The sequence below is a fragment of the Aquarana catesbeiana genome, linkage group LG01 (genome assembly GCF_042186555.1).
Source record: "Aquarana catesbeiana isolate 2022-GZ linkage group LG01, ASM4218655v1, whole genome shotgun sequence".
NCBI classification, from domain to species: Eukaryota; Metazoa; Chordata; class Amphibia; order Anura; family Ranidae; genus Aquarana; species Aquarana catesbeiana.
This window is the reverse complement of record NC_133324.1, coordinates 260,369,239-260,396,456: the sequence shown is the minus strand read 5'-3', so window position 1 is coordinate 260,396,456 and position 27,218 is coordinate 260,369,239. Positions and strand designations below refer to the sequence as shown.

The window sequence follows — 27,218 nt, the reverse complement described above, 5'->3', positions numbered from 1 at the left end:
CCACCTGGGCATTACCAAGACCCCACTCCGCACAGACCCCAACCTCAACTACGGTTGCTGTTTCACCAGGCCCCGAGGTCGAACCAATGCAGCTCGGCTTGGTTCGGGGTCCACTAACCTCCGAAGAGAAGCAACGCAGGCGACAGTCCAACCTATGTCTCTACTGCGGAGGAACCGGCCATTTCCTGCGCAGCTGTCCGATCAGGCCCAGTAAGTCCCCTCAGCCAGTTGTGTTGAACTATCCAAACAGTGATATTCCCAAGACTTATGTGATGTTGTTTATCTCCCTACAGCTTCCGGAAGGGGAGACCCGACTGCAGGCCATCATTGATTCGGGAGCGTGCAGTTGCTTCATAGACTCTGCCTTGGCGCACAGTTTGAACATTCCCATACAAACCAAAGACCAAGACTTACGGGTGCACCTAGCAGACGGATCCCTTCCTAGCTCAGGTCCCATCACCCAGGAAACTCAACCCATTCCAGTAACTACTGATTCCGGCCACCAGGAATTCTTACGACTCGACCTGATCCATTCACCTATCTTTCCTGTCATACTAGGCTTGCCCTGGCTACAGGCTCACGATCCGCAGATCAAATGGAGCACCAAGGCAGTATCCTTCTCTTCCCAATATTGCTCTCAGCATTGTTTGCCTCCGGCTCCCAAAGTTTGTGCTACAATGGCCGTTCCAACAGGCAACCTTCAACACGTACCCTCCGAGTATCTCGAATTCCAAGAGGTCTTCAGTAAACAGTTGGCTGACCGCCTACCACCTCATCGGTCCTACAACTGTCCAATCGACCTTCTTCCCGGGTCCGAGATTCCCTTCGGTCGGATATTCCCTCTCTCAGAAACCGAGCTAGAAGCTCTTAAGCAATATATCGACGAAAATCTCAAGAAGGGCTTCATCCGTCCATCGTCACCCGCTGGAGCGGGTATCTTTTTCGTTGGGAAAAAAGACGGTACCCTAAGACCTTGTGTGGACTATCGACAACTCAATAACATCACAATTAAGAACCGGTACCCGCTACCACTCATTCCTGAGCTATTTCAAAGGTTCCGATCAGGTAGGGTGTTCTCTAAACTTGACCTCCGGGGGGCCTACAATCTTGTCAGAATCAGGGCTGGGGACGAATGGAAGACGGCTTTTAGGTCCAGATTCGGGCATTTTGAGTATTTAGTGATGCCATTCGGTCTCTGTAACGCCCCGGCCACCTTTCAACACCTGGTGAACGACATATTCCGAGAATACCTGGATGACTTCCTTGTGGTATACCTGGACGACATTCTTATCTTCTCCCCCACGTTAGAGATACACAAGAGACACGTCAAGAAGGTTCTTACCATACTTCAACAGCACAAGCTATACTTGAAAGCTGAAAAGTGCGAATTTGAAAAATCAACCATTCAGTTTCTGGGATTCATCCTTTCAACCAATGGGGTCGCAATGGATCCGCAGAAGATTCAGGCAATCCAGGAGTGGCCGGCTCCATCTAACAAGAAAAGGGTACAGAGGTTTATCGGGTTCGCCAACTTCTACCGAAAATTTATTGTTGGATTCTCGGCCATCGTGGCACCTATTACTCAACTAACCCGTCAGCACAGTTCTTTTCAGTGGTCTTCAGCCGCTCAAGAGGCTTTCCTAACATTGAAGAGATTGTTCAGTTCCGCCCCAATCCTTTGTCATCCTGACCCGACTCAACCCTTCGTATTAGAAGTAGACGCATCGGAGATCGCAACTGGAGCAATTCTCTCCCAGAGACAGGGACCTAAGGCCATCCTGCATCCGGTAGCCTTCGCCTCTAGGAAACTCAGTCCACCGGAACTCAACTACGACGTGGGTGATAGGGAGCTGCTGGCTATAAAGTTCGCTTTAGAGGAGTGGAGGTATTTGCTGGAGGGTGCTATACACCCGGTCATGATCTTTACGGATCACAAGAATCTAGAGTACCTCCGAATAGCAAGACGACTAAAACCCCGCCAAGCCCGTTGGGCCCTCTTCTTCTCCCGTTTCAACTTTCATATAGCCTACAGACCTGGAGCAAAGAACGGGAAAGCCGATGCTCTCTCTCGGATGTTCTCCGCAGACTCTCAAACGTCAATGCCAAGCACGATCCTCTCTCCACAAAACTTTCTGGGACTAACTCAAGCAGATTTAATGTCATCCATTAGATCCTCATCCAGCTCGTGTACAGAACCAGTAGTGCACTCTTTGAGGAAATACGAGGATCTTTTCTGGATCAAGGGAAAAATATTCGTCCCACAAGGGACTCGGCCCTTAGCTCTCAAGATGTGTCATGACCATAAGATGGCAGGACACTTCGGAAGTAAGAAGACATCTGAATTACTTTCTCGGTCTTTTTGGTGGCCAGGCTGGAGACGGGATTGTAAAAAGTACGTGGCGTCCTGTTCCCTGTGCCAGCGGAACAAGGGCCAAAACACTAGGTCCTGGGGCCTGCTCAAACCTTTGCCCATCCCAGAACGACCATGGGCTGATGTGTCCATGGATTTTATTGTCGACCTACCTACCTCGGAAAATTTTTCTACCATCCTTGTCATTGTCGATCGCTTCTCCAAAATGGCCCATTTCTTGCCCATGAGGGGCACTCCATCTGCCGTAGACACAGCCGATGTCTTCCTAAAAGAGGTCGTGAGGCTCCATGGGTTACCAAGAAGCATTGTGTCAGACAGAGGCGTGCAATTTACGTCCAAATTTTGGAGAGAACTCTGCAAGTCCCTGGGCATCAATGTTTGTCTTTCCTCAGCTTATCACCCCCAAAGCAACGGCCAGACGGAGAGGACAAACCAAACGCTAGAGCAATACCTCTGTTGCTTTTGTTCAGGTTCTCAGGATGATTGGGCGAGTCTTCTTCCTTACGCTGAATTCGCATACAATAATTCAATTCATGCCTCTACCAACCAGACACCCTTCTGGGCAAATTGTGGGTTCCATCCCACGTCCTTTGCTAAAGACATTCCTGAGATGACCGTCCCCGCCGTTCAGGACCGGATAACCTCGTTGCAATCCAATTTCCAGAAGATTCAAGATATGTTACACAAGGCGCAGGAAGATTACAAAAGACAGTACGATCGGGGCAGGAAGGCGAATCCAAAGTTCGACTTAGGAGAGGAGGTCTGGTTGTCCACCATTAACCTTAGACTACCATGGCCATCTCGGAAACTTGGACCCAAGTTCATCGGTCCGTTCCAGGTCAAGAGGATCATTAACCCTGTGGCTGTTGAGCTAGCACTTCCTAAAACATATCGGATCCATCCTGTGTTCCACGTGTCACTGTTGAAGCCTGTGGTGCCTAGCCCTTTTCCGGGAAGAAGAGAGCCTCCGCCTCCTCCAGTCAGAATAGATGGCGAAAATGAGTTTGAAGTGGAGTCCATTCTAGGCTGTAGGAAGAAGGGCAGGCAGCTACAGTATCTGATTCAGTGGAAGGGTTACCCACCTGAGGATAATTCTTGGGAACCCGCTAGGAACCTGCATGCTCCACGGTTAATCCAAACTTTCCACCAAGATCATCCAGAACTGATGGCTAGCCTAGGCGTCCAGTGTCCGCCCTTAGGAGGGGGGCACTGTCAGGAGCCAGGGAGCGTCTCCGCTCGCCGGGCTCCGGGGCGCATGCGCGGTGGCCTGGCGCTTCGCCGCACACCCGTCCGCGGCCTGATGGTGCGGCGCGCGCGGGTGCACGGCGGTCCCCGTGTGCGCGCCGTAGCCCGAGCGGGTGCCCGGTAGCGCGTCACACTGACGCGCTCGCCGGGCAGGGAGACTATTTCTGACGGCTCCAGCGCCCAGTCGGGTTGCTGGTTCGTCGTCAGCTCTCCCTGTCCCCCTGTGCCTGTGATATCCTGATACCTGCCTGTCTCTGTGTACCAAACCCTGGCTTGTTAACTAACTACTCTACCGGATTAACCCACTACCTGCCCGTCTCTGTGTACCAAACCCTGGCTTGTTAACTAACTACTCTACCGGATTAACCCACTACCTGCCTGTCTCTGTGTATCAAACCTTGGCCTGTTAACCACTACTCTGCTGGACTGCCTGATACCCCGACCTCTGCCTGTATTACGGACTTGTCTCTATCTGATTGCCTGACACCCCTGATCTTGGCCTGCATTAACGGACTTCCTACTGTTAGATCTGCCTGCTTCACATTAACCTCTGTTTATAATTACAGTTTGCCTCTGCCTAGGCTCAGTCCCCATTCCTGGTTCCGCCTACAGATTACAGAGCACCCGCTTCCTATTCCCGGACCTCCTACCTCCCGGAAGCCCGTGCCTCCGCGTGCCCCCAGCTCTCTGTACCCATTTCAGGGGTCTGGGTGCGCGTGGTCGTAAGGGCGAGCCGCTCTCGGCATCCCGGCCTCGGTGAGTATTAGTCTCGTGACAAGCATATACACAGTATATCTCCTCTAACAGTATATACAGTATATCCCCTCTAATAGTATATACCCTCTAATAGTATATAACTTATATCTCCTCTAATAGTATATACGGTATATCTCTTTTAATAGTATATACAGTATATCTCCTCTAATAGTATATACAGTATATCTCCTCTAATAGTATAGACAGTATATCTCTTCTACTAGTATATACAGTATATCTCCTCTAATAGTATATACAGTACAGTACATCTCTTCTGTCTGTTATTCTCAGAGTGGATTAGAGATTTTGCTCTCTAACTATATAGTTGGTTATTTATATTTACCACTGCATAGAGATATTTAAGAAAAAATTCCCTTTTTTTAAAAACTCTACATATTAACTAAATTATACACCACTTTTTTTTAAGGTTATTAACCGATTAATCGAAACAATAATTAGCCAACTAATCGATTATGAAAATAATCGTTAGTTGCAGCCCTAGAAATATGGGTGTTTTTGAAAACAGGACCACTAGGTCCGTTAACACTGATGGGGTGTTTACCATGTCTACTCCAGATACCGAAATTAGTGGAATGTTCCTTAGGCTAAAAAATCTGATGACCTCAGAAATACATCTTCAATGGGAGCCTATTTGGAACAGTATATTAAGGAACAAATGGTCCCTAGAGGTCTCCGTTGGGATGTTTTCCCACAACAAGGAGATCCAGACTTAGAATCATGGTTCAGACATTTCAATGAAGTTGGGATTAAACTCCTTGGATTTCTAGTGGACAGGAAGAAATTAAGACTGTCCACTATAGACAAGGAGATTAGAGTTGAAAGAAAAATTAACCTCACACAAATATTCCTCAGAGTATATTTCTCTTTCAACAAGTTTGAAAAACCACTTGGAGAAAGAAGAAAAAGACCAAAAGAGCAAAAAAAAAAAAAGAAATACAACCGAGACCTTACCGATTATAGGACCTTGTTTTTAACTGGCAGAAAAAGATTGACATTTCCACACTACCTGGTGATGATACTCCCAAGATGGAGGTGACTAATCTTGGGGTACAGTGTCCAGATAGAAGATTGATATATGAGTCGAACCAGGTGAAAAGTCCAATACCCTCACGGGACAATACACAGTCTAAGGAAGGCCCACCCAAATTACATGATCATGGAAATAGGCCTACTCATCCATCTGACTCCGATTTTCCCTACTCCCTGAATCCAAGGGGGAGGGGGAACCAGGATTGGTGGTAGAGGACCACGAGGTAGACATTTAGTCCACCCACACCAACATGAGGGTTCTAGAGGACTTTCACCAGGTTGGCATGACCATTTAGATGACTATAGACAGAGGCGTCCAGGGAATGACTATGCCCCTAGAACACCTATTCACACTTACAACCGTTTCCACCCTTTACAAGAAAGAGATTCAATAATTATTTCTAATAACTCATATAGATATGAAAATAGAGAAGATGATTTACTTACTAGATCCCCATACAACTACAACCAGAGTTATACGGGACCTTCTCATCGTTTGGATTTTACCAGACCTATGGATCAATATCCAGGAAGTCCAGAACGAAGAGAGGTTCCAGAGGGGGGAGGAGGGTCCAAAGCAAAAAGAAAAAGAACGTAATAGGCACTGGCATTTTCAATCTCAGTTTGACGGATGAGGAGAAACATGTTCTTGATAAGGGACTGAAATACGTCCCCCCAAGAACTTTGAATAAGTTTTCTACATTTATTGACGTTCAAAAATTCATCAAACTTAGCATTCAGAGACATTTCCTCACCCAACCCTCTACTAACAACTCATGTATCCCTGATGATTATGTTCATACAGGGTTATCCAATCCCTCACTATTTAACCCCCCAGGTGCTATGGCCCCCTCCATCTCGGTATTTCATAGTCTTGTGATGCAGGATTTAGATTCTTTACCAAACAAGAAAATATATATGGATCCTAATCTTAAAACAGGTTTAAAACAATTTTGTGAAGGTAAAAATTTGATTATACGCCCCGCTGACAAAGGGGGAGCTATAGTAGTACTGGATAAAGAGAATTACGTCCGAGAGATGCACAGAATTCTCGAAGACTCTGATACTTATAGCCGTATTTATATGAATCCCACTTCTATTTATAAGAGAGCATTATCCCAGCTTGTCAAAGAAGGCTCCTCTCTGGGAATTTTTGATAAAAAAAGAGCAGCTTTCTTATACTTTTAGCACCACGTATCCCGATCATTTATTACATAAGGACCCAGTCAATCGCCCTGGCAGACCTATAGTCAGTGGAATTGACTCGGTGACATCAAGGATAGGTAAATACATTGATTATCACCTTCAACCACTTGTCAGCGAGTTCCTTCATATATTAAAGATACTGGGGATACCATTAGACTATTGGAATCTGTCCAGTACCAAGAGGGCATGATTCTGGTGACGGCTCACGTCTCAGCCTTGTACACTTGCATCCCCCATGATTTAGGATTTGCCGCCGTAGAATATTACCTGTCTCAGAGTGTCTCTCTTCCTCTGATACAGCGTAACTTTATTATGGACCTTCAACGAAACACAATTATTTTTGGTTTCAAGATCATTTTTATTTACAGACTAAGGGTGTGGCCATGGGGGCAAAATTTGCCCCCAGCTTGTCCAACCTTTCATGGCTAAGTGGGAGGAGGATGTCTATGCTCTCAGGAGACCAGAATTGGCCCTTTGGGCTCGCTATATAGACGACATCCTCCTCTTGTGGAAAGGTGACCTTGCATCGTTGGAGGAATTCATGGTTGCCCTTAACTCCAAGGATCGGGGCATACACCTGACCTATGAGGCTAGTTGTACCTCTGTACATTTCTTGGATTTAGACATCACTGTCGTAGATCGACGTTTGGAGTTTAAGACCTACTTTAAATTCACCTACCGGAATGTTTACATTCCAGTCGACAGCTGCCATCATGCCCAGTTGGCTTAGGTCAGTCCCACGCAGCCAATTTCTTAGGCTGCGGCAGAACTGTACACAAAGAGCTGATTTTGTCGTTCAGTCTCAGATCCTTAGGAATAGATTTATGAAAAGGGTTATGCTTCTACCGAATTGGACGCGGAAATTAAACAGATTGCATCCATAGATAGGAAATCCTTATTAGAGGCAAATTCTAAAGTGACCACGGATAGTAAATTCAAGTGGTCCTTTTTTACCACCTACTCTGTTCAGTCTAGGCAAATCCTCAATATTTTCAAAAAACATTGGGGGGTTCTTCGAAATGACAGATTTTTGGGACCAGTCATTCCCGAACAGGCAGGGGTCTTTAGAGGAGCTCGATCCATTCAGGGACAGATTGCTCCCAATGTTATCGATCCCCCCAAAAGTATTTCATTTTTTCAACATTGCAAGGGCTTTTTTCCTTGCAGGAAATGCAACGTATGTCTTTATAACACCAATGGCAGACGTAAAACCGAAACATTTTAATCTTCTGTCACAAAAGGGATATACCCTATGAAGCACTTTACCACCTGTGCTACTCAATATATAGTTTACCTTTTGACATGTCCATGCAAAAAACAATACGTTGGACGCACCAAAAGGACCTTTTCCATTCGAGTCAATGAGCATCTTAAGGCGGGCAAAACTAACCACAGTGTCCCCAGACACTATTTGAAATATCATAATCGGGACCCCACGGGCACTCAATTTTTGATCATTGGCAAGTTCGTCCCCAACTGGAGAGGAGAATCTCGTCTCCTTGGAGTCTCCAGATTCGAGACTTATTGGATACACGAGTTGCGGTCCTGCTCGCCTTATGGGATGAATGTCGAGTGGGACATCAACTCGTTTATCACTCAAGCCTGATGCCTCCAGTGGATGTGTCCACTCAATTTCCTCCGGCCGATATATTCTTCTCACTCTAGTGTAGGCGATACTGAGTTACATTTATCCTGTTTGGTTGTGTGACCTGGCGCCACCCTGTTTTTGTCATGTGGGGGTTTTTACATATTGTAGTATATTTCCACTCTGTTAATACCGTGCATCCATAGGTGGAATTTATAGCAATTTTTTGAGGGCGTATTTATTCGTTTTTAATCTTTGTCTGTTGTTCCTATGTGTTCACCACTTGGTCTCATTTGACCACAGACATAGTGTCGGGCTCTCCCTGTTGTCGATGCGCAGCCGCATTGATTAGTTTCGCTTGGGTGACACTGGTGTGCTGGCGTCATGACGTGCTGCTTCCCTGACATCTCCTGTCACCTGATCGGAACCTTAGACGCGATCAGGTACCCTTTGGGTGGTTGTTTTTGGCACGATACACGAGCCACGTCAGTCCTTCGGGTTACGTCACCGGCGTCTCTTAAGTCACATGACTGGTGCATGAGGCGCTGTCACGTGTCCTTTGTTTTGTGCGTGGCGCGTCATCGCGCCATGCACGTATACAGTTGAGACACTCCTGATTGGCTGTGAGATTTCATTCCCCCTATGAACAGCCATAGGATGATGCACTTTATTTTCGTGGGCTTTTTAACGTGGTTTAGTCCGCATGGAAGCCTGTTTGTTTTAACACGTTTAATGAGAAATGGTGTCATTGGCTGTGGTTAACATGCAATTTTCCAATTGGATGTTCAGACTGAGACTTGGAGTGCAAAGTAACAGCTGACCTCTCCTCGACCAATCACATGCTATGTAATTTCTAGGTTTCATTGATTGTTTCTGATTGGTTTTGTAATTTTTAAGATAGCTATATATATTTCTGCAATGTGGGAGAACAGTTTGAAGCCCCTGTAGAAGTCCAATTAGGACGAAACGCGTCGGACTAGGCTCATCGTTCCCTACATTGCTTTTATCTCCATGTGATCACTTTTTTAATTATTGTATATCGGTTGGTTTCAATAAACCTACTTTTTTGATCTGCACCATTGGAGCACTCCTCTCTTCTCTTCCCCATATTTTGGTTCAATGTGAGAGTTTGGATGTCCCCATTGGGGGGATGGGTCGTTTCCTTGGTTCGGTGGATATTACTGAAGTTGTTCCAGCCCAGAGGAGATGCCTTCTGAGATCCGGGGTTCCTATCTTCATCCAGGAGAGCCATCCATCCTGTTTTCTAAGCTTGTTTGATTCGGTGTCATCGGCATCCGAATCCATCTGCTCTGGTAAGAGTGTTTAACCTCCCTCACTTCAGGATTCACTAGTTGATGAATTACACGTTTGAAGATTCTTTTCACCTTTATTGGACTTTCTATTTACACTGTTGGACTTTATCACATATATTTTTCCATATCTACATCATATTGGCTGAACATACACTAATATTGATTAATATCAGTTTTCATATATGTATTTCATTATATTTGGTTTAAGCGCTACATTTTTTACATCATTTTATTTGAATACTTGTCACATTCTTGTGTAGCAGCTTTGTGGTTTTTCACTGGGTTAGCGCAGTTGTAATATTCTTTTTCATTTAATAAATTAGCCTTCTTTGTCCCCAGTCACCCACTCTAGATTATTTTGTAAAGGGCCTACATGCTCAGACTTGACCTTTTTACTATTAATATATTTGAAGAATTTTTGGGGGTTTGTCCTACTGTCTTTTGCAATCTGTCATTCATTTTGAATATTTGCATCCTTGATTTCCTTTTTACATATTCTGTTATATTCTTTGTAACATTTAAATGTTACTTCATTTTTATATTTTTTAAAAGCTCTTTTCTTATAGTTTATAGCTTTTTTAACTTTGTCCGTGAGCCACATAGGTTTTATTTTTAGTCTTTTAAACTTATTGCCCATGGGAAAATACTTTGCAGTGAGTTCACAGTCTTTTTGAAGAATACCCATTTCTGTTCTGTGCCCATTGATGTCAATATTCTCTCCCAGTCTAAGTCCTAAAGAGCAGCCCTCATCCTTGGAAAATTTGCTCTCTTGAAATTAAGTGTTTTTATCTTTCCCGTATGTGATTTTTGCTTACAGCTAACATCAAATGAAATCATGTTATGGTCACTGCTACCCAGGTGTTCCATTATCTGAACATTAGTAATAACGCTCTGCATGATTTGAGATTACAAGGTCCAACAGAACATCATTCCTAGTTGGGGCCTCAATAAATGGGACCAAAAAACTGTCCTGTAATAGGTTTATACATTTTTGCCCTTTAACTGTCCCAGCAGTGCCATTACTCCAGTCAATTTCTGGGTAGTTACAATCCCCCATTATTGTCACCATCCCAGCCCTTTCCATCTGAGCAAGAAGCTGAGTCTCCACCTCCTCATTAACATTCGGTGGTCTATAACAAACTCTAATGATTAACTTTGAACTACGTACATCTGTATGCAGTTCCACTCAAAATGCTTCAGACTCATCACACTGTCCATCCACCAGGTCCTCTTTCACACTCACTTTAAGATCACTTCTCACATAGAGACAGACCCCTCCACCTTTCCGTTTTACCCTGTCATTCCGAAAGAGTGCATAGCCAGGAACACTAATAGCCCAGTCATGTGAGGAATGAAGCCAAGTTTCAGCAATACCGATTACATCATAGCTCTCCTGATGCACCAGAGCTTCCAACTCACCTATTTTGCTTGGCAGACTTCTGGCATTGGTGAACAAATACTTTAATGCATTAATAATATATTTTGACCGGTCACATACTATCCTCTTGGGTGTTCCGAGATTGTAACTAGGACTTGCTACTATACTTACCTTGCTTTTATGTGTTTTGGTTACCCTACCACTAATGCCTCTAATACTACCCTCTGGAATATGTTCCACGCTGACTATCTCTATCTCTGGACCCTCCCCCCCGTCGCCTAGTTTAAAAACCACTCTAACTTTTTGGCCATCTTCATTCCCAGCTGATCTGCACCCTCCTCATTTAGGTGCAGTCAGTCCCTTCTATAGTACTGGTTATTGACTGAGAAGTCGGCCCAGTCCTCCAGGAACCCAAACCCCTCCTTACTACAGCAGCTCTTCAGCCACTTGCTTACTTCCCTAATCTCCCTCTGCCTTTCTGGTGTGGCTCGATGTACCGGTAGTTTTCCTGAGAATACTAACTTAGAGATCCTTTTCCTCAATCTAGCTCCCAAGTCCCTAAAATTACTCTTTAGGACGATGACAACAGATCAATGTAAACGTATCCCCTGGTACTTGGCCCAACTGAATTATAGGCTGTCCCTGGGCTACGAACAAAAAAAAAAAAAAGGGAATATTTATCATAGCAAAAGGTACAAAATATTGTGTTCCCCACCCCCAAAATTGTCGCTCTTTTTTTTGTTTATTTGTGGGGGAAAAAAGGACGTCAATTTTGTTCGGGTACAGCGTCGCACGACTGCACAATTGTAAGTTAAAGTGACGCAGTGCCAAATCGCAAAAAATGGACTGATCATTGTGCAGCCAAATGTTTCAGGGCTGAAGTGGTTAAAACATCAGAGCTAAATAAAAACATACATCTTCTTAGGATACCTACAAAAAACTGACATCCCAATTATGAGGGGTTATCTTAAGCAGGCCTACAGGGTTGTTTTTTTTTTTTGTTTTTTTTTTAGATTTGGTGTTCCACAGAGGAAAAATAATGTCAAAGTCTTCTGTAAGCAAGCTATAAATGGAAAACTTACTTGGTAAGAACTATTTGTCCGATCAGTTCTTTTCTGCAAGCATCATGGAAGTTGTGTGCTCCAACTCTTGAATGCAGGTCGTACATCACATCCAAAATGGTTTCACTTCGAAGAATCTTGTGGCTTATATCAATGCACAACATAATGCTGGTCTCATATTGCAAAATTGAGGTTGTGAAGCCAGGCCAAACAGTTAAGCTAAGCAAAAAGTAGAAAGTTAATTAAAGCTTATGTATATCCAAAAACAATTGTGGTGGCTACATTCATTTTCTTTTTTCCACATTTTTGTCCTCTATTTTAAACAAATAATCTTGCCATTAACTTGCTTCCTATTCCAATCATGTCAACCGTAATAAGCAGTGTTGTTACTCTAAGACAGGGAGTTAAAAAAAAAAAAAAAAAACTGCAAGACAAAGGCATAATAGGCTAGTATGCAACATATACTAGCTCATTATGAATTACTTACCTGAGATTGAAGCCCCTGCAGCCGTCCTCGAACACCACTCCGGCAGGCCGACATCGCTCCCGGAGTTACTTACAGATATTGCAGGCTCCTGAATTGTGATTGGCCGGAGCCGCGATGACCTCACTCTCGCGCATGCGTCCAGGAGCCGCCAGTAACGGCACACGCACTGAAGCAACGGCACATATGTATCGGCACATGCAAATACAGGGGATATCTTTATTCAGGTATTCAGGTTTAGGAGATATCCAGGGTAGCTTCAAGTAAGCCTTATTATAGACTTACCTGTAGCAAAAAGTGTGTTATAAGGGTTTACAACCAATTTAAGAGCCCTTTCACACTGGGGCGGGCGTCGGCGGTAAAGCGCCGCTATTGTAAGCGGCGCTTTACCGTCGGTATGCGGCCACTAGCGGGGCGGTTTTATCCCCCGCTAGCGGCCGAGAAATGGTTAAAAACCACCGCAAAGCGCCTCTGCAGAGGCACTTTGCCGGCGGTATAGTCGCGCCGTCCCATTGATTTCAATGGGCAGGAGCGGTGAAGGAGCGGTATACACTTCGCTCCTTCACCGCTCCGAAGATGCTGCTAGCAGGACTTTTTTTACCGTCCTGCCAGCGCATCGCTCCAGTGTGAAAGCACACTGGAATGAAAGCAGCGGCACTTTCGGGTCGGTTTGCAGGCGCTATTATTAGCGCAATAGCGCCTGCAAACTGCCCCAGTGTGAAAGGGCCCTAAGACTATGCACCACTGAGTTATGACTATATAACACCTCCCTCTCTTCTGCACAAAAGAGCAGGGTTTTTTGTAGTGAGCTATGCTAACTGATAACGATCCAGAGGTGAAGTACAGAAAGTTATTAGCTCACATTTCTGGCAGGATGAACAAAAGTTATTAGCTCACATTTTCTGACAGGATGAACAACTTTTATTTTTTGCACCTGACAAACACATAAAATAGAATTTATTGTTACAGTTTACATACATTTTAGCAGAAGAGTACAAAATCTGGTGCATCTGTTAATAGAAACCAATCAGCTTCCAAGTTTTATTGTCAACGCCTAATTGGCTACCATGCACAGCTGCACCAGATTTCGTATATGAAACAAAATTTGGTTATAGGGGGCACTAAGCAATTATATTATATTCCCTGTATATCATACATCATAAAATAAAATGAATATGTGCATTAAAGTGGTTGTAAACCCTTACAGACCACTTTTACCTACAGGTAAGCCTAGATTAAGGTTTACCTGTAGGTGCAAGAGATATCTCCTAAACCTACATGGTTTAGGAGATATTTGCAAAAGACAGGCACCGATGTCTATGGCGCATGCGCCGTAGACAACGACGTGCAGGCGAACTGATCGTGCCGACTGTCTGAATCTACATCTGGGTGTGGCTCCAGCCTGTCTGCTGTTTGGATCTTCCTTCCAGTTAGTGGTAACAGCATCTGGGACCCCGGAGCCGCCCTTCCAACAACTGACCCACCAGGCTCTCATACCACTCTGCTCTACCAGGGGCTACGAGTCAGATACGTAAGGGAGGCCTTCTTTTGCACTCGGGCTCATCAGTCCGGTACGTGAGAATCTGACAAATGTGCTCTGAAATTGAAAACTGAGATGGATGTGACCTCTTTATTTAAAAAGATGGTCCAATGCGCTTTTGGGAAATCTTGGATTGGATACCCTAGGTAACCAGAAGAATCCTCTGTAATATGACCTCCTCTCCACCAAAATATCCCATATGGAACAAACAAGGGGACACTACATAGCACAATATTGTTGGTTTATTTAAAATTGTACAAAAAAAAAAAAAACATGAAGGTTGTCTGCTTACATTTAAATATGCCTTAGCCTGGCACTGAGGATAGCCTGCAGGGATTGTTTATGGAGCTTGCCGCTGGGCTCACATCCAGAGCCGACGTGCGTTCCACTTGTGCATGGGAGAAAATTGGAAGCTGGGACCCAGAAGTGACGCTTCCTGATGACGTATTAATTACAAAACCTACATCGAGATGCTTCCAGTCACATAACTTTCAGGTCCCAGCTTCTGGTATTCTCCCATGCATGAGTGGAACGCACGCCGGCTCTGGACGTGAGCCCAGCGGCAAGCGGCTCCATATACAATCTCTGCAGGCTATCCACAGTGCCAAGTTAAGGCACATTTAAATTTAAGCAGACAACCTTCATGTTTTATGTACGATTTGAAATAAATGAACAGTATTGCACTATGTAGTGTCCCCTTGTTTCTTCCATATGGGATATTTTGGTGGAGAGGAGGTCATATTCCAGAGGATTCATCTGGTTACCTAGGGTATCCAATCCAGGATTTCCCAAAAGCGCATCAGACCATCTTTTTAAATAAAGAGGTCACATCCATCTGGTGAGCAGTTTTCAATTCAATGGGATGGATTCACTATATTTGGTGAAGGAATTCCCTCTTGCTTTCAGTGAGGGTCTACTAATCAGGACACATCATTGGAAATATGGACTTTTAAAATATAATTTGATTAATATTTTTCTATCACTACCAATTTATATATGTTTTTATCTCATTGCACTTTATGTATATCTTCACTTTGTGTTTGTATGATACAATGGAAATATTGAACTTTAATGCACATATTCACTTTATTTTATGATATATGATATACAGGGAATATAATTTAATTACTTAGCACCCCCTATCACCCAATTTTGTTTTACTTGCACAGTGATAGGTTCTTTGTTTTTTTGGGGAGCAGCTTTATACACAAGGTATTTGTATAAATTTTTTTATTGCTTGGCGCAAGGGTTTTTTTGACAGCTTTAGTATATGACCAAGTTTGTAAACACATGACCTTCACAGTTTTATACCCATCTAATTCCAAAACCATGGGGGTTATTTACTAAAGGCAAATCCACTTTGCACTACAAGTGCAAAGGTGCACTTGAAATTGTACTGAAAGTGCACTTGGAAGTGCAGTCGCTGTAGCTCCGAGGGGAACATGCAAGAAAAATAAAAAACAGCATTTTAGCTTGCACATGATTGGATAATAAAATCAGCAGAGCTTCCCCTCATTTCAGATCTACCCCTCAGATTTACAGCGACTGCACTTCCAAGTGCACTTTCAGTGCAATTTCAAGTGCACTTTGAACTTGTAGTTTGCACTTGTAGTGCAAAGTGGATTTGCCTTTCGTAAATAACCCCCCCATGTGCCTTAATCAACCTATGTTTTTGTGGGAAGGCTTTCTACAAAAACTTTGACTGTGTCTGTGGAAATTTGTGTCTATTCAGCCAATAGAACATTTATGGAGCATTTACTAACTTTGGACAAGAAAAGCTGTTCCGCAATTGCATTCAAATTCTTCCCAAAGGTGTTCAATAGGTGGTCTAGGGGCTATTCAAACTCCACCACAGCAAATAAACCACACAATGTTGATATAGACCTGGCTTTGTGTACAGCCATTTTGGGGGGAAAACAGGGGAATTTGACTTACCTGTAAATACAATATCTTGGGGTACAGTACAGGCAACTTATTCACACCAAGGTTTGTACCGTCAGGTGACTGGGCAGTGGCAAGCTTCTGAGGACATGCCACCTTCCCCCTATAACACTACCCCACTCCATGAGTCCTCAGTTTTGTAGCAATCAAACCAGAGTAACAAGCAGAGTTTAGGGAGGATGGCCTGTTTCTTGCACTAAGCTTCAAGATATGAAATTTACAAGCAAGTCAAAATTCCTCTGATCTTAATCGTACAGTATAGAAAAAAAGGCATCTTACTCATACACCATGGGATGTTCTAAAGAAGTGAAAAAGGCCTAACAAGGAGGATGAATTCAGGTTCATAGTGCTGCTGCAAGTACCTTGTGGCCAAACCCTGCACCAACAGATTTCACAATGGAGGAAAGGCTTAACTTGACTGAAAATATGAGCAGGAGAAAGTTAGAATATCTGAGGCTAGACTTCATAAATTCATTCATACAGTAATGAATAGAAGAGTGGGCAACAAAGCAAATAGAACTGTGCCCACGGGCCCATAAAAAAACAGTGGTTAACCACTTCCCGACCGGCGCACGCCAATGTACGTCGGCAAAATGGCACGGTTGGGCAAATGGACTTACCCAGGGTAAGGTCCACTTAAATTCCCCGCCATGCCATTGCGTGCGCGCCGCCCGGGAGCTCCGCGAGTCGGGTCGCGGGTTCCGCGGACTCAATCACCGCGGGGATACCCGCGATCGCCTCACGGAGAGGATGAACGGGGAGATGCTGATGTAAACAGCATGTCCCCGTTCTGCCTAGTGACAAGTGTCACTGATCACAGCTCCCTGTCATCGGGAGCAGTGATCAGAGTAGTGACACTGCTAGCCCATCCCCCCCTACAGTTAGAATCACTCCCCTAGGACACACTTAACCCCTCCCTGCCCCCTAGTGGTTAACACGTTCACTGCCAGTGTAATTTACACAGTAATCAGTGCATTTTTAATCGCACTGATCACTGTATGAATGACAATGGTCCCAAAAATGTGTCAAAAATGTCCGCCATAACGTCGCACTCACAATAAAAATCGCTGATCACCGCCATTACTAGTAAAAAAAAAAAAAATATTAATAAAAATGCCATAAAACTATCCCCTATTTTGTAAACGCTATAACTTTTGCGCAAACCAATCAATAAACGCTTATTGCGTTTTTTTTTTTACCAAAAATATGTAGAATACGATCGGCCTAAAGTGAGGAAAAAACACCTGGTACAACTATGACAAAGTATGAGCAGAAGTCCAGGTAGCAGCCTTATAGAGTTAAGCAAAAGAGGCTCTGTGCCCAAAGGCACAGGATACTCCTACAGATCTGGAAGAGTAGGTGCATAACAGCACAGGAGGCGGCATTTGTTCCTCAGCACATGTTCCTGTAATCAAATTACATGCAATGGCGCATTCTGAAACCGGGAGCACCTTGTGAGATTCTGAGGAAAGAAAACAGGGAATCTATTTGTATAATGGATGCATTAGCTTTTAGGTACACTATAATAATTCAGACTACGTCCAGACAATGGAGAGAGACGTCCATTGAATGCTTAAGAGCAAGCAACAAGGATGGCAGAAAAAAAGTCCTCATTGATATAGAATCAACTTTGCAAGAAAGGATGATCTTGGCCATAATAAAATCTTGTTGTGAGGTAGAAGAAAAAGCTCTTTACAAGAGAGGGCCACCAGTTCAGTGACACTTATCACAGATGTGATGTCCACCAAAATTGCTAATTTGATGGCAAGAATCTCTAAGAGAATAAGGGTGGTTTGTGCACAGCAGGAAAAATCAACTTATGGTCCGAGGGAAGCACGCACTGCTGCAAAGGGGACCTGACAAGAGAAACATCTTGATTAAAAGTTTTTACAAGGGCCAAGGCCAGAATGTGAGATACAGAGCAATCTCTGGAACTGAATTGTCTGCACTCAGACCAGGTGAAGCAAGATTTCCAGGTATATTAGATTTTCCTAGAATTTTTAGTACAGTAGCTTTTGTCTTCAACAAGGTGGGAATCACAGACTCCGAAACCCTTCTATCCTTTAAGTCCTGGGTTTCAACAGTCATACTGTTAAAGCCACAGACTGTAAAGCAGGGTGTAAAAGAGGGCCTTGGGACAGCAGATTAGGCCTGTTGAGAAGAGACCATGGGTCGTCTGCAAGAAGTCTAAATATGTCTTCCTTTTTTGCTCTATTTTGTGGAGCAGGGTAATCAGAATGTTTAGCGGAGGAAGGGCAGAGATTAACCTGAACTGAGACCAGGGGATAACGAGCATTCAAGGCCAGAGCAAGAGAAACAGTCATGGATCTGCCACCTAGGGGTTAAAATAGTGCAGACTGATTTCAATGATTGGCAACAGGCTAACTTATTTAAACACCTCAGCCGCACTGTGTCTTTGCTGTCTAATCTGCAGCTCATACCTGTTCCCGTGACTTCCTGTGATCCGATCTGTTGCCTGTGTTTGATCTGGCTTGTTCGACTATGATTGATCTCTGTTATCCTGACCCCGGCCTGCCTTGTAACCACGCTCAGCTTTACACTGCTTGATATCCTGTTGCCAAACTTTGCCTGTATCCTGACAATTCTCTGCCTGTTGTCTATATCTACATCTGATCGTCTGTTACCAAACCCGGTTTTTCTGACTACGTATTCAGTGTCTCCCCAGCCCTGCACCCACCAGTAGATGACCTATGGTATCGAAACGTGTCGGACCTGTTTATCTTATGCCTCCCACATTGCTTTTATACTATTTTGTGATCACATTTTATCCTTTCTACATATCTATCTTTCTACATATCTTTTCCTTTCTAAATATCTTTCTTTCTAAATATCTGTTCATTTGATGTATAATCTTAAATAAACCTTATTGATTGACCTGCACCATTTGGGGCCATTTTTATATTTTTCCTGCATTGTGGCCCTTGATGAGAATGTCCACCCACACGGCTGTTCTCTGGATTGACCCCTCGTTTGGCTCAACGCTGCTTTCCTGCCGTATGATTCAGGAGTCCAGGAATCTACTATCTGGTTTCGTCTGGCTTCTCCATACACTAGGGTGCTAGGAACTAAGCGTTCAGAGCCCGTTTGACTCACTGTCGTATGATAGGTGCGTCCACCATATCTGGTAAGAGTATTTCATCTTTTCTATTTGAAAATCGTTTTGAAGTCTCCACATGTGTTCCCGTTATTTGATTTGAATACCAGCCATTTATCGCCTTTGGAAGTGGACCTTTCCCCTTTTTTGGGACTTTGGTGTTTATATTTTTTTGGAAATACACAATATTTTTTGCTTTGTTGCTTGAGAGTGGACTTTCCCTTTTTGTATGTATTTGAGTGTACCCCCTATTTATGTACATTGTGATTATGGTTCAATTTTCCTGATCTGCTTTGTGTTTTAGCAATTTATCATATGCTGGGTCAGGCACTGGGTGTTATCATTGTAATGGAGGATATGCACCCAGATTGAGTGGCTCATTTTCACTCTTTTTTTATTCACATTTGTGATTTTCATCACTGTGCACCATTTAGCGCTACACTAATTTTTTGCAAATTGATAAGGGACCACAGTGGCCCTTTATCATGTGATCACTCTGTTCAATGACAAGCAATCACTTTGTAAACAAACTGGGGTCTTGCCCAGTTCAACTCTCCTTTCCTCACAATGATACCGAGTGTGAGGAAAGGAGAGAGTTTGGATGATGTAGCTTGAGGGTTAGTTATCTTTGCTTGATTCTGTGTGCCAGTACAGTGCTCATCAATGGCAGTACAGTACCACTACAATGCTAATCAGTGCCAGCAGAGTACTCAGTGCAATTAGCGTGCCCTATTAGTGCTCATCAGTGCCACGATAGTGCCCTATAAGTGCTCATCAATGCCAGTACAGTGCTACGACCGTGCCCTATTAGTGCCCTTCTAGTGCTCACCAGTGCCACTACAGTGCTCGTCAGTACCACTACAGTGCTAGTCAGTGCCCTATAAGTGATCCTCAGTGCCAATACAGTGCTCATCAATGCCACAACAGTGCCCTATTAGTGCTCATCAGTGTCATTACGAATCCTATTAGTGCCACTACAGTGCTCATCAGTGCCACTACAGAAGAGCTGCACGATTCTGGCTAAAATGAGAATCACAATTTTTTTTGCTTAGAATAAAGATCATGATTCTCGAGGCGTTAACATCATTGTTCACATTAGACCAAAAAATGGGCTAACTTTACTGTTTAGGTTTTTTTTAATTCATTGAAGTGTATTTTTTCCCAAAAAATTGCATTTGAAAGACAATTACGCAAATACCATATGACAAAACTACATTACAACAATCGCCCTTTTATTCCCTAGGGCAGTGATGGCTGACCTTAGCACCCCAGATGTTTTGGAAACACATTTCCCATGATGCTCCACTACACTGCAGAGTACATTAGCATCATGGGAAATAAGTTCAAAAACATCTGGGGTGCCAAAGTTCGCCATCACTGCCCTAGGGTCTCTGCTAACAAAAAAAGAAAAGAGAAAGGCCAGGCACTAGTGGGGTGTCCCCTAAGGCCCAAAGGGTTAGAACCCGTGCCAGTCTTCCATATGCCCTTCAAAACACTCTATGACTTCCTCCAACTCAAGGAGCAGTTAACACCCCCCACCCTCTTTACTGCCCAGCCAGGTGTCCAGGGGAATATGGAAAATTTAGCCCCCATTGATTTTTTTTATTTTGTTTTTACAGATGACTAATTACATATTATTGTGGCCCAATGCAACCTCTATGCCCAACAATTTTTAGCCAACAAAGAAAAAGGACACCAAAATGCATCCCCCTGAATCCCAGACTATATCGGATACAGCGGAAATGTCCTTTGGGAGCTTGTATATCCACTCCTTGAAAAGAGTTAACTCCATATTGATAATTACTACACCAGTTTACCCCTTTTCCACAATCATAACCAGAAGAAAACTCTAGCACCTTGAGAGTTAGTAGTAAGGGTGTCCCGCAAAGGCAGGTTAATACAAGACTACAACGAGGGCAGTCTGCGACTTTCCGGAACGAGGAAATATTTGCTATGAAATGGAGGGACAAACGAGACATCTGCATGCTTTAATCAGTTCACAACACCTAGGTGCAAATTCCCGGAAGGAACAGCCCAATCCAGAAGCCAGCATGTGTTCATGATTACAATTTGTTCATGGGGGGAGTCGACTTCAATGATCAAATGATCCACCTCTACCTTGCCGTAAGAAGAACCCACGTTTGCTACAAGAAAGTCTATTTTTTTTTCAATTTGGTCATTTATAATTCATATGGGATCTACCGCAAATCCACCTAGACACCCATATCCTTTCTTCGCCATCAGGAGGCAATTGTCACTGCCCTTTTGTACCCTGAAAGCCCACCAGAAAGCATTCGCTCAGATGCAGTGAGCAGACTCAACGAACGCCATTTTCCCAAAAAAGTACCTCCCAGAGAAAGAGGCCAAAGATGTAAAAAAAAAAAGCCAAGTGTGCTCCAGAAGAGTAGTTAGACAATACTCCAGTTTTTTTTATCCTCAGTCTCCTTCCCAACCCGGCCTTTGCATGGTTGATTGTTTCCACCATTACCATACTTCTCTACACAATTAGTGAAGTATGGTAAACCTAATTTTGAATTCCTGCCATTTGCCTTCACACTCCTCATGCCTCTGCCTGCTCCTAAACTGACGCTACCCTGTTATTTGACCACGCCACTACCTTCCACCTAAACTGATCACACCTTTGCCTGTTCCTGAACTGACACTGTCCTGTTTATTGACAATGCCTCTGAATGAAGCCTAAACTGTCCATACCTCTTCCCGCTTCCGAACTGACCTTGGCCTGTTTATTCGACCATGCTTCTGCCTGCCACCTAAACTGAGCATACCACTGCCTACCCTGGAACTGACCCATGGGTCTATTTATAGAGCTTTTTTTTTTTTTACCTGCCGGTTGGACTGATCTTTTAATCTGCTATTGTAGTAGTGGGATTCAGGATAACACAGGGGTCTCACACATGTGAGGTGCTTCAGAATAGTTTTGTCACATGGAGAAACTAAACTTTTGGTTTTCTCTGGGTTTTGTAATTGCCAAATTAGGGTCTGGAGACCGAAGGCTTCAAATAGATTTGGGTGGGAGAAGCCTATACCCCTGTGCCCAGATCTTACCTAACCGAGGTCCTAAGCCGGATAGTTCTGCCTGGTGCCGACTTACTGCCATCATGCCTCTGCTTGCCAAATTAACTGACCACACCTCTGCCTGCTACCTGTCTATGGACCATGTTCCTGCCTACTACGAGGACCAATGTTTTGGAGGTGCTGACCATGTCTCTGCCTGGACAATTCCTTTAGTTGTTGCTGACCACATCTCTGCCTGCTGCCTGGACTAATGCTTTGGTTGTGCTGACAATATCTCTGCCTGCACTAACTATGGACAGTATTCCTTCCTGCTGCCTGGACTAATTATTCTTCTCTATGTACAACTGCACTACTGAAACCACTGGTAATCTTTTGTTTACACTTTATTCAGCAGAATGTATTTAGGGGTGTAATTTTTGGTATGTACAAGCTATGTGCCAGAAATATGAAGGGCCTTCGAAAATGTGATAGGTTGTCAGAAAATTAGATGTGTAGCACCTGATGGTGCTCCTTGGATGTTGGGCCTCTGTATGTTGCCAGAATGTGAAAAAGTCTCACATGTGGTATCACCATACTCAGAAGGAGTAGCAAAATGTACTTTGGGGTGCATTTTTTTGGTATTTATATGCTATGTGTTAGAAATATCTTATGAATGGACAACTTTGTGTAATAAAAAAAGTGCGTTTTCATTTTCTTTCCACGTTTTTCAGAAACTTGTGGGAAAAAATGACATTTTTCAAAAGACTTATTAAGCCTCAAAGTATATATGTTGGGGTGTTTGCTTTTCAAAATTGGGTCATTTTGAGGGTAATTCCATTGTCCTGGTGTGTCAGGGGCTTCAAAACTGTTATAGGTAGTCAAGAAATTAGATAATAGATTTGTGTAATTTAGGTCTCTAGAACACCTGACGGTGCTCCCTGCATGTTGGGTCTCTCTATGTGGCTAGGCTATGAAAAAGTCTCACACATGTGGTATCGCCATACTCAGGAGTAGCAGAATGTTTTGGCAAGTAGTTACAAGTATGCATATGTTGTTTGAGAGAAATAACCTGTTAATATGACAATTTTGTTAAAAAAAAAAAATCTTCATTGTGGGAAAAAATTACAACTTCAAAAAACTCAGCAAGCCTCTTACTGTAAACCTTAGAATGTCTACTTTTCAAACAGAGGTCATTTGGGGGGTATTTGTACTGTCCTTGCTTGCTGTCATTGACGGCATCTCAAGAAATGAGATAGGCCAGGCCGTCAGTAAATCAGGTGTGATCAGCTTTCAATGATTGGTACTTTAGCTTGTAGATTCTAATTTTTACCAAGGCAACGTTGCAGTATAAATTTTGGCAAAAATTTATGAAGAAAAATTACTAATTTTAAGAATTATACAACAGAAACAAAGACATTTTTATTTTTTTTCCCAAAACTTTCGGTCATTTTTCATTTATAGTGCCAAAAAAAAAACCCAGTGGTGATTCACCTACCAGGCAAATTCAGATACATGTAAAAATCATGATTTTTGTGCTAGAAAATTACATAGAACCCACAAACATTATGTTTTTTTTTTTTTTAGCAGAGAACCTAGAGAATAAAATGGTGGTCGTTGCAACTTTATATCTTGTATGGTATTTGCGCAGCAATTTTTCAAACGTGTTTTAACAGTTTCATGCATTTAAAAAAAACAAAACAGTAAAGTTAGCTCAATTTGTTTGCATAATCTGAAAGATGTTACGCCGAGTAAATAGATACCCAACAAGTCATGCTTCAAAATTGCACACGCTCGTGGAATGACGACAAACTTAAAAATCCCCATAGGTGACGCATTACAAAATGTTACTGATTACATGTTTTGAGTTACTGAGGAGGTCTAGGGCTAGAATTATTGCTCTCACTACAACGTTCACGGCGTAGTTTGAACACCGTTTACATATGTGGGCACGACTTGCCTATGTGTTCGCCTCTGCGTGCGAGCACACAGGGACAGGGGAGGTTGAAATAATTTTTTTATTTTTATTATTTTATTGTTAACTTTACTTTTTTACTTTTATTTTTCTAGTTTGACACTTTCTTTTTATTTTTATTATTTTTTTATATCCCTTTTATTCCTATTACAAGGAATGTAAACATCCCTTGTAATATGAATAAGCATGATAGGTCCTCTTTACAGTGAGATATGGGGTCAATAAGTTCCCACATTTCACCTCTAGGCTGGGAAGCCTGAAATCCCCCCAAAAAAATGATCTCAGCTTCCCAGCCAAGGCAGCGCCATTTTTTCAAATGCAGGGGACGGGCGTGACTTCATAACATCACGCCCAACCTTCGAACGATCATAGAGACTCCGGGGTCCGCGGCAAATCTCTATGGTCAGCATCCGGTACCAGTGGTTCCCTTCCCTTATGGCAGGGGGGTGAGTTGGGAGAAGCACCAGAGGGCAGCGGGAGGGATGTCCCCCTCCTGCGGCGTGTAAGAACGATTAAGCGGCTGAACAGCCAGTCTGTAGCTGCAGGCATCATTCAGATATCACCGCTCAAACCCGACTATGTCATGTGACGTGCGGCGGGCAGGAAGCGGTTGAATATCACCAAAATATTTTTTTGCCTTGAAAAATTATTCATACCCCTTGAATTTTCCACACTTTTTCATGTTACAACCAAAACATAAATGTATTTTATTGGGATTTTATGTGATAAACCAGCACAAAGTGGCACATAATTGTGAAGTGGAAGGAAAATGATAAATGGTTTTCCTAATTGTTTACAAATAAAAATCTGAAAAGTGTGACTTGTGTGCATTTGTATTCAGCCCTCTTTACTCCAATACCCCTAACGAAAATCTAGTGGAACCAATTGACTTCAGAAGTCACCTAATTAGTAAAGAGTCCACCTGTGTGTACTTTAATCTCAGTATAAATACAGCTGTTCTGTGAAGCCCTCAGGGGTTTCACCAAGAGAACCATGGTGAACAAACAGCATCATGAAGGCCAAGGAAAACACCAGACAGGTCAGAGATAAAGTAGTGAAGTTTAAAGCAGGGTTAGGTTATAAAAAAATATCCCACTGTCAGAAACAATGAATCAGACAAACAGAAGTACAGTTAATTCTCACTTATTTAAGAATAAAAAAAGGTAAACAGAGTAAACATAGTCAAAATATAGCCAGAGTTCAGGAACCGGAACGGAGTCAGACAAGCCAAAACGTCAGGGAGCCAGAGATGAGGGTAGAACAGCAAGCAGGATCTGGAGCCAGAAGGAATGTCAGCCAAGCAAGTCTTTAACAGGAACACAGGAGAGCGTCCAAAGATGTGACCAAGGCAAAGGCAGAGATCATCTGGGGGCTGGACGGCTTAAGTAGGCAGGACTAACGAGCAGGATATCATCAACAGGTGAGTCACTGTGGAGAGATAGGAGCTGCCAATTAGCTGGTAGCTGAGTGGCCAGCTCAGAGAAGGAAGGGCTGAGCCCAGCACTGACAGTACCCCCTCCTCAATGACCCCTCCCCCTGGAGGACCACCAGGCTTGGGGGGAAAACGTCTACGGAAATCATGGAGGATAGTGGCATGTACGTCTGAGGATGAGAACCAAGAGCGTTCCTCCGGACCGTACCCTTTCCAATGCGCCAGGTACTGTATGCACCCACGGATCCTACGGAAGTCAACAATGGACTGTATTTCATACTCCTCATGGTTCTCAACCTGTACAGGGTGAGGACATGGCACCGAGGTGGTAAAGCGGTTGCAGACCAAAGGTTTTAATAAGGAGACATGTAATAAATTTGAGATACGCATATTTGAGGGAAGGTCTAATGCGTAAGCCACTGGGTTAATACTGCGAAAAATACGGAAAGGCTCAATAAACCCAGGTGCGAACTTCAGAGAAGGAACACGCAGTCGGCGGTTGCGAGATGATAGCCAGACCCTGTCCCCAATCTGATAGGAAGGCGCAGGCAGGCGTCTGCGGTCAGCATGGAGTCTGTACCTATCATTAACATCTCGCAAAGCCTCCTGGACATGTGTCCAAGTGGAACGAAGACCACAGAGATGCTCCTCTAAAGCAGGAATACTCTGCGGAACAAATTAGTCAGGGAACATGGAAGGTTGGAAACCATAGTTCACCATAAACGGGACCATCAGGAAGCAGAATTTAAGGCACCATTATTAGCAAACTCCACCCACGGTAAGAGGTCTGACCAGTTATGATGGTCAGAAATATAGCAAGGTAGGACTGATTGGCTTGTTCTGCGGCCCCATTAGACTGCAGGTGATACGCAGAGGAGAAAGCAAGCTGAATACACAACTGTGCACAAATGGCTCGCCAGAACAGGGACACAAACTGACTACCTGTGTCCGAGACAATCACCTTGTTGCAGCCCGTGTAAGCAAAAGATCTCCTGAGCGAAAATGGAAGCCAGTTCCTTAGAAGTGGGCAAACTTCTTAAGTGGAATACAGTGAGAATTTTTCAAGAACCGGTTAGCCACCATAAGGATAACTGTGTTGCCTTGGGAGTTGCGAAATATCAAGGTACTCACCGAAGCCGAAATGCTGAGAGGGGCTTCCCTTGCAGCTAAACGCACTCTACCCCTGGAGGTGGTACAGAGGGTATAGGGCACAAAGAGGCACGGGTCACCAGCAGGTAGTTCTTGAGAAGAGGACTTCTGCAGTGTGGAGATGAGAAGCAGCGATGAATCCGGCCCTGGAGTAGAGGGCCCGGCTGGGGCTCTAACCCACACAGCTCAGTAGAAGCTGGCAGAGTGCTGAAGGTCAGGCACGGGAAACTCAGTGGCAGAAAGTCTGTGGTGCAGGCCGGGAACCAACACTGGAAGCAGGTGGATAAGGAAGTCCTTGTAACAGGCCAGGGGTCAAACACAGGAGACAATAGTCAGAGAAATCCTGAAGGCGAGCCAGAGGTCGTGCACTGGAGATGAATGGTAGAGGAGTCCGTTAGACAAGCTGTGGTCATACACAGGAAGGCAGATGATAGAGAAGTCCTTTGAACAAGCCGGGGTCATACACAGGAAGGCAGATGATAGAGAAGTCCTTTGAACAAGCCGGGTCATACACAGGAAGGCAGATGATAGAGAAGTCCTTTGAACAAGTCAGGGTCAAACGCAAGACAGAGGCAGGGTAGGTCAAGTCAATCCGGGTCACAACA

At 43.8% G+C, this 27,218-nt stretch overlaps 1 protein-coding gene across 1 annotated transcript in view; it reads right to left on the bottom strand.

The window, feature by feature from the left end:
- Positions 1–27,218, bottom strand: part of PIWIL1 (piwi like RNA-mediated gene silencing 1) — a 766,743-nt gene that overhangs the window by 443,164 nt on the left and 296,361 nt on the right. Inside the window, exon 9 of the mRNA XM_073597707.1 lies at positions 11,987–12,184. Coding sequence (XP_073453808.1) covers positions 11,987–12,184 — 198 coding nt within the window. The remainder of the gene's footprint in view (positions 1–11,986; positions 12,185–27,218) is intronic.